Source organism: Ailuropoda melanoleuca, chromosome 8, assembly GCF_002007445.2.
Source record: "Ailuropoda melanoleuca isolate Jingjing chromosome 8, ASM200744v2, whole genome shotgun sequence".
In the NCBI taxonomy this organism is placed as follows: Eukaryota; Metazoa; Chordata; class Mammalia; order Carnivora; family Ursidae; genus Ailuropoda; species Ailuropoda melanoleuca.
Genome location: NC_048225.1, coordinates 92188694 through 92205626, shown reverse-complemented (window position 1 = coordinate 92205626; position 16933 = coordinate 92188694). Strand labels below are relative to the sequence as shown.

The window sequence follows — 16933 nt, the reverse complement described above, 5'->3', positions numbered from 1 at the left end:
GCATGACTATCCCTTCGTGACCCAGTTGGGGTGGCAGGAAGTCCCACTGGCCTTTGTTCTGCAGGCCCCCCGAGGTGCCTCCTGCATCGAGCACGGTTACGGCCACAGGGACGATGACCAGAAGGGCAAAACAAGACCCAGGAGCCACAAAACAGCCTGAGACAGAAGAAGGTCTCTCCAGGACTAGGAAACATATGGTATTTCCAAATTCCAAGAACTTGGCAAAAGAAGAGATCATAACCATCTTTATTATCCAAATTCTAAAGGAAATAATTCTGCACAACACGGAACCTACTAGCTGCCAAAGTGGATTGAGGTGACTCCTGAGGGTGGCCTCCCTGTCCGGATCCGCTCAGGGCTCTGAGAGGCGCCTGCGGGAGCGTCGTGCTGAGCCGTCTGCTGAGGACACAGCCAGGAGCTCCGAGGAGGTGACCTGGCCACAGGTCCCCCTGGACACAGAAGCGGAGGGAACCTGCCTAACCCCAGGTGTGAAAAAGACCAAGGCTCCTCCATCGGCAGAGGAAGACGATCCCTGGGCTTCATCGGGGCAGGCAGCCGGCCACAGGGTCCGGCCGTGGCACTGGCACCAAGTTCATGGGGCACAGCAGCAGCGGGCACATCTTCTCGTGCTCCTTGAGTGCCTCGCTCAGGTGCCGGAGCTCTTCCGTCAGCTTCCCGATCTCTCTCCGTAGCAAAGTGTTCTCTTGCTCCAGGCACTCATACTCCTGGACAGAGACACGGAATGGGTGAGCCTGGTGCTGCAACCACGTTCCCTCCCCCAGTGCTCCCGGGGACAGCTTCCTCCCTAACCGCAACCCCTTCCACCACTCGGCTTGATTGGTTCATGTTTCTCTCCTCCCACCAGGATGAAAGGTCCAGGAGGGCAGGGCTGTGCTTTTGGAATCAACTGGATTGAGAAATGATTTACATCAAATAAAATACTCCTGTCTTAAGGGTCTCATTCAATGAGTTTTGGCAAATGTCAACGAGGATCAAGAGAACATTCCCGTCGCTCCTAAAAGTTCCCTCGTGCCCCTGTGCAGCCTGCCTACCCTCCCCCACCTGCTGAGTGGCTTTCTGAAGATCTCTGTTGGGGTCACCGCTGTGGGCCCCACACTTGGAACAGGGCGTGGAACATAATACACGTTTGCTGACCGTGTGAGTAAATGATTGAAAGTATCCCTTGCCTTGGCTCCATCCCAACACTCATCTGTGAAGTTTCCATTATATCCAAGTTGGCAGAGCCTTACACCTGGAGGGGCTCATAGAAACCCCAGACTCACCCACACAATGCCCGAAACCAGACCTCCAACTTGTGCTGGGCACTCTTCTTCAAAGGACTGTCCCTGCCATTTCTGAGCTGCTCTATTAGAAAGCCTCTCTTTGCACTGATACAAAATCTCTTGCCCCTTCAAACCCACCTATTGGGCTTGGTTCCATGTTATGGAACCACATAGAGTCAATTCAATACTTTTTCAACATCGCAGTTCTTGAAATATTAGGAGACAGCCCCATACCACTTCCCCTTAGGTACTCTCTGAGCTCAACTGTCTCAGGTCTCCTGAGTTCCTTGGGTTTTAGGACTTCTGCCCTCTTGGAGGTCATCGCTCTTATCTGCCAGGATTTCTCTGAGAAAGTGTCATTCCCAAAGTGCAGTGCGTGATTCTGGGGATGGCCTGACCATGCCCAGGGAGATGCATGGAGGTGGCCTGTCCTGGGGCTGGACCCAAGCCTGCAGCCACCTCACCCTGGGGATTCTTCCTGCGCTTGCAGAGAAGTGCAAGCTTTGTCTGCCTCTGCTGCATCTCTGTCTATATTTGGACGATGACTGAGGTTCTGGAGATTAAGGGTGGGCTCTGCGTCCACTTCTCCTGACTTTCACTCTGTTCACGGCATCTTCCAGCCGAGCAAAATCTTTTGAATCTCAACGTGTCAGCTCATGGATCATGACACTACACAGCTATAAGGTGTCCATTAACTTGATAAGTAGGTCTTCCTTTTCTTCCTCCAAGTCATTGATAAGTTCTACAGTACTTGGCCAATGGCAGAGCCCTAGGGCATGCCAATGGAGATCTTCTTGAAGCTGACAATCTTATTTAAATCTTGCTGCAATTTTGTTTACCATGCATTTCCTGAGGTGGGGATCCAACCTTATTATTATCCATCACATCTTTTCTCTTACTAGTAAATTTTTAAAAATATCACTAAAAAGTCTGATCTTTTGACAGGCCTCTAAAGCACATGCAAATTCTCAGCTCTGCCCCTTTGTTAATGCTGTTCTTTTCCACTGGATTACCTTCCTCCTTTTCTGTGGGAGCCCAGCTCAAGCCCACCACCTCCAGGAAGGCTTCCCTGATCACAGTACCTAATGGAACCACAACCTTCATTATGTGTTTTATTCAATCTTGTATCATATTCAATCTTACTTACACTAAATAAGATCGCTCCCCAAAGATCAGAAATGTATAGCACCTAGGAGCCTCTGCTACCCCCTCCTATAGCCCCGCCTGATGGACCACTGCTGACTCCTCTGCCTCCTTCTCACACCCGATTCCTTCCCTCCCTGCCTCTAGGCACCAGAGGGGCTGCACGCAGAGGCCTCCTAAGCCTTCCCCGGCAGGCCCTCAGGGTGGTCTAGAATACTCTCCAAGGCAGCAAGCTGCACCCTTTCCCCCGGCAGGCTGTCCCGGGTCAGTATGGCTTCACTAATGCATGGGCCCCATTCCACCGCCAGCCCCAACTCCTCACTCTCTCTGCTGGCCGCTGACAAGCTCTAGTCCTGCAGCCCGAATTCCATCTGCAGCACAGCAACAAGCCGTCCACGGGCAAGGGGAGGGTGTGGATGGGAAGACAGGCTGCCTGCAGCAGCGGGATGACGGGCTGCAGCTCTGTGGAGCGTATGTACACACACACACACACTCTCTCTCTCTCTCCCTCCCCTGCAACTAGAAATACCCTTCACGTCCCAGTAAAATGGAGAATAAATGTGAATGGTTCCAATGAGTTTCCAAAAAACAGGAAAGTCTCTTGCTGTGGCAGCATATTCCATTTCCATATTAGCTTGTTTGCCCTTCTATATTTATTGAATTTTGTGGCAGGACTCCGTGAACTTCTGAGATTTATCTCTGGAAGCCATGAGGGGCCACGCTGCCTAACGGCCTCCTGAGGTACCACTGCATCCCCGAAACCCCAGCCCAGCAGGCTCCTCATCTGCCTTCTCTGTGGGGACTTTCTCTTCTGGGATTTGACTTTTACTCATAAACCTGTTAAGGGACTTTCATGGAGCTAAGGGAATAAAAAGGACAGAAGAAGTCAAGATCTTCCAGTGAAGCCAGCTCAACAAAGATTAAAAGGAGGAGCTGGGGTGGGTGGAGAGGACGTGAGAGGACATGGGGATCCAAGGGGAAAGAATAAGACCCACTTCACACCGAGAAGAAGGTGCTTGGACTTGACATACATGAAAAATAAGCAAGAATGCTAGGCCCTTTGTTATCTCCAAAGAGATGATCCGTTTAGCTCAAACCTTGCTGATTTTTGAGTCTTGAGCCCCATGAGGGTTGGAGGTCACTGTGCTGCCTTCCCTGGTATTTGCCAGGACACAGTCACAAAGCAGAGACCTACACATTACAGGGGGCGAAATCACTGCACGTCCCAGTTCGGCCTCAGAAATGAAGCTGTCTCGGGCTGTGACCCTTACCTGCAGCAATTCTGGCCGTCCCCAGGGCACTGTCTGGAGACAGCTGGGTTGTCACAACTGGGGAAAGGGGTGCTACGGCACCCAGTGGGTAGAGGCCAGGGGTGCTGCTCAACAGCCTACACCACACAGGACACCCCCTCCCCCCCCCAAACAAGGAATTATCTGGCCCCAAATGTCAACAGTGCCGAAGTTAAGAAACCCTGGTCTGGGCATCTCAGAGAGGCTGACTGAGGGCATCCAGGGTCCAGGATGAAAAACTGGCAAGCAAGCTAATGTGGGTCCCAGGGACCAGAGATGATAGGGAAGGCAGAAAGGAAATAAGGGGGTGGAAAAGGCCATCAGGAGGGCCCAGCTACACACAGACCCCATCTTACAAGTGGAGAAAGTGAAACTCTGAGAGGTGCGGTGACTTTTCCAAGGGCATGCTGGCTTGGAACCTGATTTCAATGTCAACTGCAACCCTCGAGCCAGGAAGTAATTCTGCTTTCACTTGGCAGTGCCTGGCCTCAAATTTCCCCGCGGGGTTACCAGCAGTAAAGGGCTGTAAGCGCTCAGATTTTACAATAAGCCTATTCCCAAGCCCTACGCTGATCTTCCCAGCAGAAGAACTGTGTCATCAGGGAGGGCCGTACGAACTGGTGTCATCATCAGTTTCTGAACCAAGGGGGGAACGACACGAAGCCTTCTCTTAGAACACGAACATCTGAAGAAGCTGTGACAACACAGACCACAACCGAACTGCCCAAGAAATCTGTCAGTTGGTGACATTTGGGGTTCCTGAGGATGGCATCACTGCCTTCCTTTTCTGACTCAACGTTCTTTCTCAGTCTTACACCTTGGGCTGCCTGGCTCGAACCGGTCTGACCCACTTCTGAGACACCTTTCAGCCTGCTGTAGAGAGCTGGACTGTTCACGCGGGTCCCTGTTTGTGGATGTGGACTCAGGCGTGTGCCTGATGTTTAGAGATGAATAGGGGCTGAAATCCCCATGAGAGGTATAAGCGCCTTGACAGGATGATTTGAAAAGCTACAGTGCGCGCTGAGGTACACAGACACACGTCAGGAATAGCTTCACAGCACCACACTCGGGCTTCCAGCAACCATCTCCCTGAGGGGAAAACTCAGACTGAAGAGTGACCCCAGCCTCTCTCTGGCATGGCCTGCTCAGGCTCTCCAGGCCCTGCCCTCTAGGGAGGCCCTGCCCAGACGGACTGACACCCCTCCCCCCCACAGGTTGAGAACTGGGAAGGGTGGGAGGCGGCCCAGAGGCGGCCCAGAGGCTTCTAGGAGCTGGGACTGGAGGAGGTTTCTCAGGGAAATGGAGGTAAGAGAGGCTCAAGGTGAGTGAACAAGGTGGAAATTCTAAACAAACTCTAAAGAGTCCTCTTGGTGGTATTTAAGAAAGGCAAATAAGAGATCTGGAATTCCTTTGAGATCTGCATCAATGCGACCCCACAGGATGGGATAGAGAAAGGACTGAGTACAGCCCTTCTCATGGGCTAAGCTCCCCCGGGAATGGTGGCGGCCCTGGCTACCAGGTGGGAGCTTTCTGCACCCCTTAGTGTCTCTGAGAAAGGGGACCTGATCCCAGGTTTGAGGAGGTTGCTGAGAACTGTGTCTGGCTCTCACTTGCCCCATCCTTGATGGGGCCCGGAGACCGAGGGGGGCATGCAGGGCTTTTCTGCCGTGACCCAGAGCAGCGTGCTGGGTGCTCTGCCCTCAACTCACTCCCCGGAGCACAGTAAAACTATTCTTCACCACGTTTTTAAACTAGACACCCCACCCTCAATATGCAGATTTTTCCCCAAAGTTTAAAACAATCTCAATTTTTTTTTTACTATGTTTTTTTTTTCTCTCTCTCAGCCCTGCAGAACATAGATCCCCATAACTGTGACGCCCTTCCTGGAGGGAGGTGAGGAGTTAACAGCAGAGCTATTATTCATGTGCTACCTTTCGGCCCAGAGATGACATTCTTGTTCTACTGCAGAACTGGGATGTGTGTCCGTTTTCCTGAATCAGCCACCTGCTCCCCCACACCCTCTTGTGATCAGTAACACTAGTATGTAGCTAGTGACGGTACAGGTGTGGGCTACAGCTTTGGGGTCTGTATATAGATGGAGCCACTGCCCTGGCCTCCTGGACACTGGGTTTCTCAACAAGACTGGCCTTGATGAGGTGATCTGCCCATAGTGGGTAAACCTGATCTACTCTCCTGGCAGAGAAGGGAGTGTTCTCCCATGGAGGGGCTGGGTTTCAGATCCATTAGCCCCATTTCCCAAAAGAGCACCTGGCATAAATGGTCATGCGACACAGAGTATGGACAGCAGAAGAAGCTAGGAACCCTACAGAAGGGCCCCTCACCCTAGTACTAAGAGGGATCAGGTAGGAGTAAATGTGGTACCATCCCTAACTTTTCCAGGCACCTGACTCATTTGGGTATCAGACCCAACAATGACAGATACTGAGTGAAACCCATTTTTTTTTGACACTGTAGTATTTGTTACCTTCTGAGGTAGGCAGAATAAGGGCCCCCCAAAGATGTCCCAAAGGTGTCTACAACCAACCTCTGGAACCTGTGAATATGTTACCTTATGTGGCAAAAGAAAGACCTTGCAGATGTGATTAAGAATTAACTTGGGGAGGGGCGCCTGGGTGGCACAGCGATTAAGCGTCTGCCTTCGGCTCAGGTCAGGGCGTGATCCTGGTGTTGTGGGATCGAGCCCCACATCACGCTCCTCCACTATGAGCCTGCTTCTTCCTCTCCCACTCCCCCTGCTTGTGTTCCCTCTCTCGCTGGCTGTCTCTATCTCTGTCGGATAAATAAATAAAATCTTTCAAAAAAAAAAAAAAGAATTAACTTGGGGAGAGTGTCCTGGATTATGCAGGTGGACCCAATGTAATCACAGGGATCTTAGTGAAAGAAGTCAAGAGTCAGAGGAGATGTGACAATGGAACAGTGTCAGAGTAACATGGCATGAAAAAGACTTATCTAGTCAGTGCTGGCTTTGAAGATGGAAGGGGACCACAAGCCAAGGAACACAGAAGCCTCCAGAAGCCAGAAAAGGGAAGGAAATGGATTCTTCTCTAGAGCCTCTGGAAAGAATGCAGCCCTCCTGACACCTTGATTTTAGCCCCGTGAGACCCATTCCAGACACCTGACTTCCAAAATTGTAAGATAATAAATCTGTGGTGTTTGAAACCACCAAATTTGTCATAATTTATTACAGAGTCCATAAGAAATGAATATACTTTCCTTGAAAACTCCTATGCTTCCAAAAATAGGAATGAGATCTTACTCCTCTGTGACCCAACAGCAAGACCTTGCCCACGGTGGTGCTAACAAACATTTGTGTAATGAATCTACCCCCTCTTGCTCTTTGGAAGGTCTTGTCCATGTCATTTAGCCACCACCACACACATAATCACTTGGGACTTACAACTGAGTGTCCCCTAGTGTTTTCTTACATTAATGCACATGGCTTGGACGAGAAGCTTCTTGAGGGGAAGGGCCCTGGCTGTCCAACTGGCACATGGGGTCTGAGTGCAGGGCCATGCACTGGCTACAAGTGCCCTCCTGGGTTATCCGGTAACGTGAGGCTAGAACCAGCACTGCTTTAGGAGCAAGGGGGAAGGAAGAAAGGAGGCAAAGGACATTCCAGCTCTCCTGTGGAAAGTTCACAGGACCAACTCAGGCTGGGAAGGACCTTCTCTGATCCGCATCTGAAGACCCTATCTCTTTTTAGGGCCCAGCCTTCCTACTCCCAGGAAGAGTCTGATATTTGTAATTTATAGCCCACTGTGAATTTCTATCAGTGGGTCACCTCTCCCTAGAGTATGTGCATCCTAAATCTGTTCTCAGTTCACTGCGAGAGGGTTTTCAGAGATTGTTTTTCCCCCTCATAACACCTCAGTATCTGCTATGCGGTCAATGCCCCCAGATTTGCCTTGCTAAGACAAGCTATGACAAGACAGCGGGCAGCGAAGGGCTAAATTAAAATCCTCAGTTATTCACACCAACCCTGTCTAAAGATGAGAGTTCACAACCATCACCAGTTCTTTGCACAAACACTTGGATGCCTTTGAGGCCAGTGCCTGATATGGGGCAGTTCCCACGTCCTGGCTGTGAGATTACGTGGGATTATGCATAAGGGTAGAGGAAAATGGAAGAATTTAGGGTAAATCCCAGGTTCCTGATGTGCGTGATGAGAAAGGTGGTTAGCTCCACGAACTCAGGTTGAAGACAGTGAGAAGAGAGAGTCTCAGGGTAAACACACATATCACGGCCAAGTCGCATCCAAGCAGCCTGCAGCAGACCCACCAGCAGACATCCCAGCAGACACTGGAGATACGGGGCTGGGGGTCTGGAACTGAGGTCTTTGGCCTAGAGTTATCAATGTGGGGAGCTAATGCTGAAAGAACAGATTAATAGATCATGTCTTCCGGGGTGGGAAGGAAAAAGGGCAGAGTCTGAAAGCCTGGTCAACACCAAAACTTAAGAGAACTGACGGAGAAGAGAAGGTAGCAAAGAAACTGAGAAGAAAGGTGGTTAGGAGGGTCAAGTCGGAAATGTGGTCTTTTAGACGCTAAGAACCTTGAAAGAAAGTCTCAGGAAGGGGGAGGGTCAACGGTGTCAAATGTTCCAGCAAGGTCACGGTTGATGAGTCTAGAAAGAAGCCCTTGGATCACGCAGTGCCAAGGAACTAGCAGCCTCCGTGGGAGCAGCTTCTGCGGGAAGGGGGTGGGTGTGTGGGCGTGTGGGGGGGGGTGTGGGCGCGAGCCCGCGTACGGTCATGTGCGTGAATGCGTGCGCATGCGTGCTGGGTGGGGAGGGGCGGCAGAAACGCTAGCTCAGAGGACTGGGGAATGAATGGCATTGCGCCCCTGGAGACAGCAGATCGCTCTGGAAGGAGCAGGGAAGGGAGGAAGGGAAGAAAATAAATGGGGCAGTAGCGTGAGAAGGAATTGGGATCCAGAAGAGGTTTAGTTTCATTCTGTTTTGATTTATAATGCAAGGACCTTGAGAGTGAGGAACAACCAGCGGGTGAGGGAGAGAGATGGCAGTGAAGAATCAGAACACTGGGCTGGAAGGACGCAGTGAAATGAGACGTACGTGTCTAAACTGGTGGTGACCAGAACATGACCTTGGGGCCACCACCACAGTGTGAGGGCGGAGGATGGCTCCTGTCTGTGGCCCTAATGTGGCTCTGCCCCAACCACAGGCTCACCTCGTGGAGTTTGTCAGCCTTCTGGGTCTGCTTCTTCCGACTTCTCTGAGCAGCAACTCGGTTTTTTTCTCTCCTCCGGACCTTCCGGTCATCATCCTCTGGGCTCTGCGGGGGAAATGTCTGGTTAGGTGCACTGTCGGGGCACCTTGCTTCCCCCTCCTCTGCCCTGTCTCCTTCCTCAGCATTGCTTCACCATTTTATTGGCAGTCCCGGCAGTGCTTGCTGCGACATGGGCGGGACAGCAGTAGCCCCTTGTTCAGCCATGTGCCCTGCGTGGCCGAGTTTAGCTGTTCATCCCCATGACCCCCCTGAGAAACGTGTGGTGTGACTGCCATTTAAAAGATGAGGATAAGAAACTCAGAGAGGGTAAGGAACTTGCTCCAGGTATCACAGCTAGTAAGTGGGTAAATGGGAAGTGGAACTCAGGTCTGTTGGACTCCAAACCAACGTTCATAAACCTCTACCCCACAGGGTGTGTGCCTGAAGAGGTGCGGTGTCAACGTCCATCTGAGAACAGGGAAGGCAGAGGACATGTGCTATCTGGAACTTGCTGTGTGCCAGGCCTTACACCACCACACGCAAACAGGTACTTTTGATCCTGCGTGCAAATATTACATTGGTAACTAATTGCAACCACACAACTCTACCAACACGCCAAATGATCTTAAACATCACCTCATTTGAACAATGCTTAATGGGCATTTTGTTTCACAGGTCAGAGTGAATCAGAAAGCAAACTGATGATGTGTCTTGAAAGCTCTCAGCCTTATATGAGATTTAACCAAACCTAGTCGAATCCTTCAAGAGTTATCCTGAAACAGACAGGCTAAAAAATGTACCTACCAAGGTAAAAACATTTCAGGTATAGAAAAAACATGGAGAAGTAGAGAGTATTTGCTTTCCAGAGCCCTGTGAGAAGGTACCAAAGGGGCGGGGATGGGGTATGCTACCTTTAACAGTTTAAAAGCCAAGAGGTCTGTAAGATACAAACACAGGAAAGCTACTCAATTATTAACATTAATGGAAAGCAAATATTGACAATATAAAATAATGGGTAATTTCAGTTATTATATCTGGTCTTGTATTCCAAATACAAGAGACACATCTTCTCCCCAAGTTCAGGTGGGTAAAGAATTTTCAGTTTGTGGAAGAATATAAGCCTATAGAAGGAGGCAGATAAATAACACATATATAAATAATATAACAAATGGATGTGGCCTGGAAGTAATACTTAAGGGAACAGACACAGGTGTTAAAAAGTAGTTTTTTTAGAGGCAAAGAAGTCTTGGTTAACATAACCAGAATACCACAGCGGTGTACAGAACTTTAGCTTTAGAAATACACGGCCACTGGTTTTGTCTCTTACTGTCAATATAGCCTGGAGAAAATGGCTTAAATTCTCTGAATATTCAATTTTCTCTTTTATCGTAAGTGTGAGTCACTCATTCTTTCAGTAAGTATTAACTGAGTACCTGCCATGTGCCAGGCACTGTTTTAGGCACTGGAGATGCATGCCCTGAACAATGGATCGGTAATCACTGCAGAAATCATTCTAACAGCTTAATGCTTGGATACGCTAAAATGGGATTTTATCCTAAAGCTCCCAGCACATGGTGTGCCCTTAGTAACCTCTGTGGGGGTTGCTATTTTTTGAGTCTCCCATAGTGTTTGTCACCAAATCATGCCTTTTTGTAAAAAGTCACAGGGCCCAAGGAAGCAACCTGCGTCCTGCCTTCTGGAAGCTGACACTCTGAACTGGATTTATCACCTGTCCATCTGGTCACACCTGATAACCCAGCAGTAACATTCAGTCAAAACAGAAAGAGGGGATCAAAGTGTTAAGATAGTCATAAATTATTAATTGTATCTTAATTAGTCTTCATAAAAATCTCAAGAGGTTATCATATTCATTTTACAGGTGGGGAAATTAAGGCTCAAATAAGTTAAGCAAAATTCCCAAGGCCACTCAGCCTGTGTGTCGTAAAGCCGAGGTCCAAACCCAGAAATGTGACTCTCTAGCGTCACCTGATGACACTATATGCCAGGCATCGAATGATGCCTAATGATGAAGACTCCCCACAAAGCCGAGTGGGAAGTTCTCTGATGGCCATCCCCGCGGGCAACTTTATCTCAGTTTCCTGAGTAAGCAGTTGTAAATGTTGCCGAGGACAGCTCAGAGGGCTGAACGCGGGCCTAGGGGTTTCCACCAGCAGCGGGGTTGGAGTCCTACCACTGCGGGCCCCCACCCCGCACCCTTAGGCTGATGGGTCCCGAGTTCCCCATTCGGACGGTAGATGTTGGGAGTGCCTGGACACGAACTGCCCCTTCGGGCCGAATTTCCCCTCTGCGGACCCTGGCGCCCGGGAAGGGCCACGCGCGCGAGTGATGGGGTGGTAGCGGGCGCCAGCGCAAGGATGGCGACACCGGGACAGCGCGGATCCCACGTGCGGGGAAGCGTGGTCCGTGCCTGGGCGTCTGCGCCCTCCGATCTCTCCGCTTCCCGGGGCGCAGAAGCCGGGTCACCGTTCCGGACGCCGCGAGCACTGTGCGTGAGTTGGGGACCACCGGGAAGAGGCGCCCGAGGGGTCCCTGGACCCACCCCACGCCCCCACTCCTGCCGGTCTCTGGCTCCCGCAGCGCCCTTCACCCCAGCACTCAGCGTTCACCACCCCGGAGCCGCAGACCCACCTCCTCGTGCCCCTAGGGCCCCCATCCCCGCATGCCCGCGGGCCTCCCTGAGCCTCTAGTCCACTACCTGCGGCTGCGGCTGGTTCCCGGGCGCCGCGACGCTCCTCTGCAGGACGCTGCCGGCCGCCGGGAGCACTTGCGACATGCCGNCCCGCTCTCCCGGCGCGTGCGGCCGCCGCGCCGCCCGGGTTTCCCCACGCCCGGCCCCGGCCCGCCGGCCTGCGCGTCCCCGAGTCTGCCCGCCCTTCCTTCTCTCACTCCCGCCCCGTTTCTTCCTCTCCCCGCCCTCTCGCCGCACCTCGGGGTCCCAAATCCCACCCCTGTCGCGGCTTTCCGCTGGGCCCCTGCGCTTCGTGGAAGTCACGTGGTGGCTCCGAAACCCCGGAGGGAACGCGAAGCCCCCCCTACGAGAGGCGACGTTGGGGCGGCTAGGGGGTCAGAGAGACGCAGCGTAGCCTGTGGGGTCTTTCGGCTGCTCTCGGGGAACTCAGGCTGAGAAACACCAGTGGGTTGCTTGGGCGGGGCTGGGGGGTTGTTTCCCGGTCCCATCTCGGCATCTTCCTGCGCACCCGCCCCGCCTCTCCCTAGCGCAGGGGTCACAGTCTCTCGGGACTTTCTTCGGGGCGACCGGTCACCCAGGCGCCACTCTCACTCGTTCCTCGACCCGCGGCTCTCCCGCCTGCGAGGCGCAGGCCAGGGGCTGGACAGCCAGTTGCGCACCCTAAGAGGCCCGGCACCCAGGGCCTGTCTGCAGGGGTCATTGCCCTTCTTTCCGCGGACGCGGCGAGGCGGTGGGAGAGCTCGAGGCGGGGCGGCCCCGAGGGTGAATTCCCTCTGGGTGGGGTGGGGAGGAGGAGGTTGTCTGGGAGCGAATCTGCCACCGTGGCCGTCACTATTGACAGGTTCGGGTATCGGAACCTCAGATGCTTTTTCTTTTTCAAGATTAAAGTGGCAGATGCTCTGCGTACAAGTTAAAATGCGTGCCTTAATGCCAGACTGGGGACCGGGTAGAGGTACTGGCGCGTTGCCCTCCACCTGCCTGCAGTGAAAAGCTACAAAGTCAAGTAGTATCGTACTTAGCCCCAGCAAAGATAAAACGAGCGGTTTCGGGTTTGTGGTCTGCATAGTGCAAGCCCCGGGAAAGAAAGATAACCGCGAACCTAGATGGGCGGGTGGGAACCAGCACCAGGAGGTCAGACGCGCCTTCCGACTGTGGTCGCTTAAGTCTTGAGGCTCCTGGGCAGCAGCAGGGGATGAGGGGCGGGCACTTCGGGCTCTCAGTCCGGGGCACGTGGCTCTCCGCCAGGATTTAAGACCCTGGCAATAGCTTTGAGCCGCAGCTTGAGTGAACTTATTGCCTGGACGGGGACAGGAAAATAAGTGGACGATCTTGTCTGTGGGATCAGGGGCTTCGAGCAACCGACCAGGGGGCTGAGGTGAAAGGCAGCGGGGAGGACTGAGGGTGGGAGCAACCCTTTATCGGAATAGTGCCGTACCCCTACACCATTAGGGCGACACAGCAGAGCCATCTCTACATTAGGTTATCCGCCTAGATTTACCTTCTCATCTCCCGTTTACCCTTTTCATCATGTTTCATCACTCACGGTTGCCCCGGAGCTATTACTTTTACAAACCGCACAGGTACACAGTGTTCCTAGTACAGCGCTCCCCACACACATACACACACACGTGCGCAATAAATTCATTCCAGCAGGTCGACTGAGAGCCCTTAATTCCTGGAAACATAAGGACTCTAGCAAGATAGGAAAACCTCTGGGTCAAGTGGTCTTGAGTTTTCAGAAGTGCTTTCATTCTCCAGTGCTGGTTAGGAAGGGAAAGGGTAAGGTGAAAGCACAGCGGACATTTAGGTGCAGTCCCATCGTGCATTCTGGGTATTGCCACTTTGCTGTTCCCACACAGCCACGCCACACCCTAAGTCCTCTAGGGCTGTACCTTCTACTTCGCTCCCCGCAGAGCCTGGATCCGTGTCCCAGCACACGAGAACTCGTCATATAGGCATAGGCCTACTCTCTTCATTCAGGGGTCTCTTCAAATATAGTTAAAGGAGGAGTCTTGGTTAACTAGTGAGCATTTACGGAACAGGGCGATTTGACCTACCTACTATACATCAAAATGAATTGATTAAATAATTAGATACAGAAAATAAAATCAGGGAGATAAAACAGAATTAAATTCTTTATTAAAGCCCTGGGATTAAGCCATCAAGGAGAGAACTTTCTAAGACAACATGTGACAGGAGATATCACATTGGAAAGTTCTGAACTGTACAAGAATGCTAAGGTGTTGGGGTGCTTGGATGGCTCAGCCGTTAAGCATCTGCATTTGGCACAGGTCATGATCCCAGGGTCCTGAAATTGAGCCCCCCATCGGGCTCCCTGCTTGGTGGGAAGCCTGCTTCTCCCTCTCACACTCCCCTTGCTTGTGTTCCCTCTCTCGCTGTCTCTCTCTGTCAAATAAATAAATAAAATCTTAAAAAAAAAAAAAAGAATGCTAAGGTGCTTTAGATAAGAGCATGCCCAGAAATTACAAAGAGATGGGAAAAACATTCAGAATAGCTATGATAAAGGGTTAAAATCTCTACTATTTTTACAGCCCGTGAAAAGAAGCAGTAAAAATATTGAGACAGCCTCTCAAAAGTAAACTGCACAAGGGACATGAACTGGCATTTCCCAACAGAGGAAATAATCAAGGAAAACAGATATAGGAGGAAAATATATGTTAGAATAATAAACACTTAAAAATATTAAATTAATAAAATAAAAAGTATCAAATATTTGTGAGAGTGTGGTGAAATTGCTGCTTTCATATTTCATTGGCATTGTTGTAAATTGGTACAAACTTATTGGAAAGCAAATTTATTGTCATTTTTAAGAACCATGCAATAATCATCGCTTTTGACTTCATTTTCCTTAGAAAAGTTCTAGAAAATCATAAGATCACTGTAAATACTAGAGAGAAAAATACTATATGCACTGAAAGCTCATAATAATATTTTTAAGAATAATAAATTATAAGCAACATAAATGTCCAATTGTAGGGGAATGGCTGACTAAAATATGTTTTAGTCATGGGATAGAACAGTATGCATCTTTAAAATTACAAGCATGCAGACAGATTTGCCACATGGAAGATTTATTGGATATAAGGTAAAGTGAAAAAAATCAGGTTACAAAAAGTGCAAGTATAACATGTATAAAAATGCATGTGTAACACTACTGTACTGTGTGCTTAAAAAATGGTTAAGATGGTAAATATTATGCCGTTTTTTTTTTTACCACAATGACAAAGTGTATGCATATGAGAAAAAATTGGAAGAGAATATAACAAAGTGGTAGCTTTTCTGCTGTGGGGGTGGGATTATAAGTAATTTTCCTTTTCCTTTTTTTCCCCCTAATCTTTGGAGAACACTTTATTATGTTAACATCTTAAAACATTTTATATTTACAAGCACTAACTATTGCTTTCCCTGATGCTAAGCTCATTTGTCACACCAGAATGCCAACATCTTTTTGACCAAGTGGGACACTCTAGTAACAGCCTATTTTCTCGCTTTTCTATAATTTCTTGTTCATTTTATTCCAGGTCAGAAGGAGAAAAAAACAGTGAAAGTGAAGGAAAGATGGACAAGAACAGACATTTCAAGTGTCTCCTTTTCTTCTTCTGCCTTTCCTTTGTATCCATAGTTTTTCCTTTGAACTGGGGGAGAGAAATTACATGGTGTGGCAGTTGCCTATTACTACCACAGTGACCCTGAATTATATCTATAGGGACAGGGGAGGAGGTGCAGGAGATTTATAGCTCAGTGATCAAACCCTCTGGTGATTCACTTCATAAGGTGACACTTCTTTATAAAAACAAGTTGCTCAAATGTTAGAAAACCCTGTCACTACTCACTCTCTTTTAGGGAAACTGGCTTTCCAATATGTTCCCTTCTCTTTCTCGGAAGGTGGTCCTGTGGGCTCTGGTGGGGCTAGAGAAAGGAAAGTTGAAGGCAGAGACCCCTGTGTTGACCAGAAATCAGTCATTATGTCAGGCAATGGACAAAGCAAAGATCCAAACCTCAGGGAGCTCACCTTCTAGAGGAGAGAGACAAACAGTAAAGATGATGTGGTATTTAGGGCGGGAAAAATAGTTTTTAGATGGTGGTGTGTTCTATGGAGAAATATAAAGGAGGGATGAGAAATAGGGACTAGTGAAGGAAGACCAAGCAGGGTTCTCCTGAAGGAGGTGAGAGAGGGGGCCATGTGAATATCTGGGTGGGGGTGGTCCAGGCTGCATGAACAGTAAATGTGAGAGTCCCCTGGGAGCATACTTGACCATCCCGAAATATAGGACACTGGACTGAGGTGAGGTCAGAAAGGCAAAGGGGCAGGCTTTTACTAGAAGCGAGATGAGAAAATATTGGACCTTTAAACAGAAGTGTGACATGATCTAACTTTTTATAGGATCTCTTTGGGCAAGGTGTTAAAAACAGTCCAACAGGGGTAAGGAAGAAACAAGAGGCAATGGCAATAATCCAGGCGAGCAGAGATGAGGGCTTGGAAGATGCTGAGAGCAATGGTGGCCAAGACTCATGTGCCAGGAAGTCAATGTGTGTAGGCAATCATTCTTCACTTGGGCAGGCCCATTTCAAGACCCAGAGGGGACCCTAGCAATGTGTTCATATGGTGATATGCTGTAATAAAATTTGGAAAAATGGGATATTTTAACTACAATTGGTTAAAACCACTGTCTTTTTTCAGCCCAACCTCCCCTCAGTCCCTGCATGTCTGATGGTATTGAACTGGCTGTGGGTATCTGGGGGACTTTGCCAAGGAAGGTTCATCAGAGCTGTACTTCTGTATTGGGATTTATGTGTGTGGTTTGCAGTCACTTCTGTCTAGAGTCATATTATTGCTAGTTGTATGGCTGCCAGGAATATCCCTACTACCCACCATGCTAACTCACCTGAGAAGGTTCTTTGTACTGAGAAATGGACATTTTCACACCACACCAAATCAATGTGGATGGTGAAGAAAGGTTTGAAATGTATGGCCCCAGAAGCAAATCTATGAAAATTCTCCAGATCATCACACATGCAAAATTGTAAGCAGGGGATTGAGTTCTTGTGTATGTCTAGTCAAAACAGCATCGTCTCCTGCCAGGAATGAAATCAACAATACAGCTTATATCATTATAAATATACCTTAAGGGGTTTTTTCTTTGCTAGGTGGCATATTTTATAAAGCTTGATTATAACATTTTAATTGCTGTTTGGAAATGTGTTCTGGAATATTTTCAATAAAAGTTAGAAAGTACAGACC

At 49.6% G+C, this 16933-nt stretch overlaps 1 protein-coding gene across 1 annotated transcript; it reads right to left on the bottom strand.

Annotated features, from left to right (window-relative positions):
• Nucleotides 1-228: 228 nt before the first annotated feature.
• On the bottom strand, nt 229-11764 carry BATF3 (basic leucine zipper ATF-like transcription factor 3). The gene is made up of 3 exons (XM_034666886.1): nt 11677-11764; nt 8922-9026; nt 229-725 (listed from the first exon to the last, which is right to left on the bottom strand). Exons 1-3 carry the CDS (start codon nt 11752-11754, stop codon nt 540-542), a joined length of 369 nt encoding a protein of 122 aa, XP_034522777.1. The 5' UTR covers nt 11755-11764; the 3' UTR covers nt 229-539.
• Between the last annotated feature and the right edge of the window lie 5169 nt (nt 11765-16933).

Bases quoted from the DNA above. Each gene is read 5' to 3' on its own strand.
- BATF3 (XM_034666886.1), bottom strand. From the start codon at position 11,754: ATGTCGCAAGTGCTCCCGGCGGCCGGCAGCGTCCTGCAGAGGAGCGTC. The intron at 9,027-11,676 runs GTAGTGGACTAG...TTTCCCCCGCAG, and splicing joins GGAACCAGCCGCAGCCGCAG to AGCCCAGAGGATGATGACCG. The intron at 726-8,921 runs GTGAGCCTGTGG...GTCTCTGTCCAG, and splicing joins AGGCTGACAAACTCCACGAG to GAGTATGAGTGCCTGGAGCA.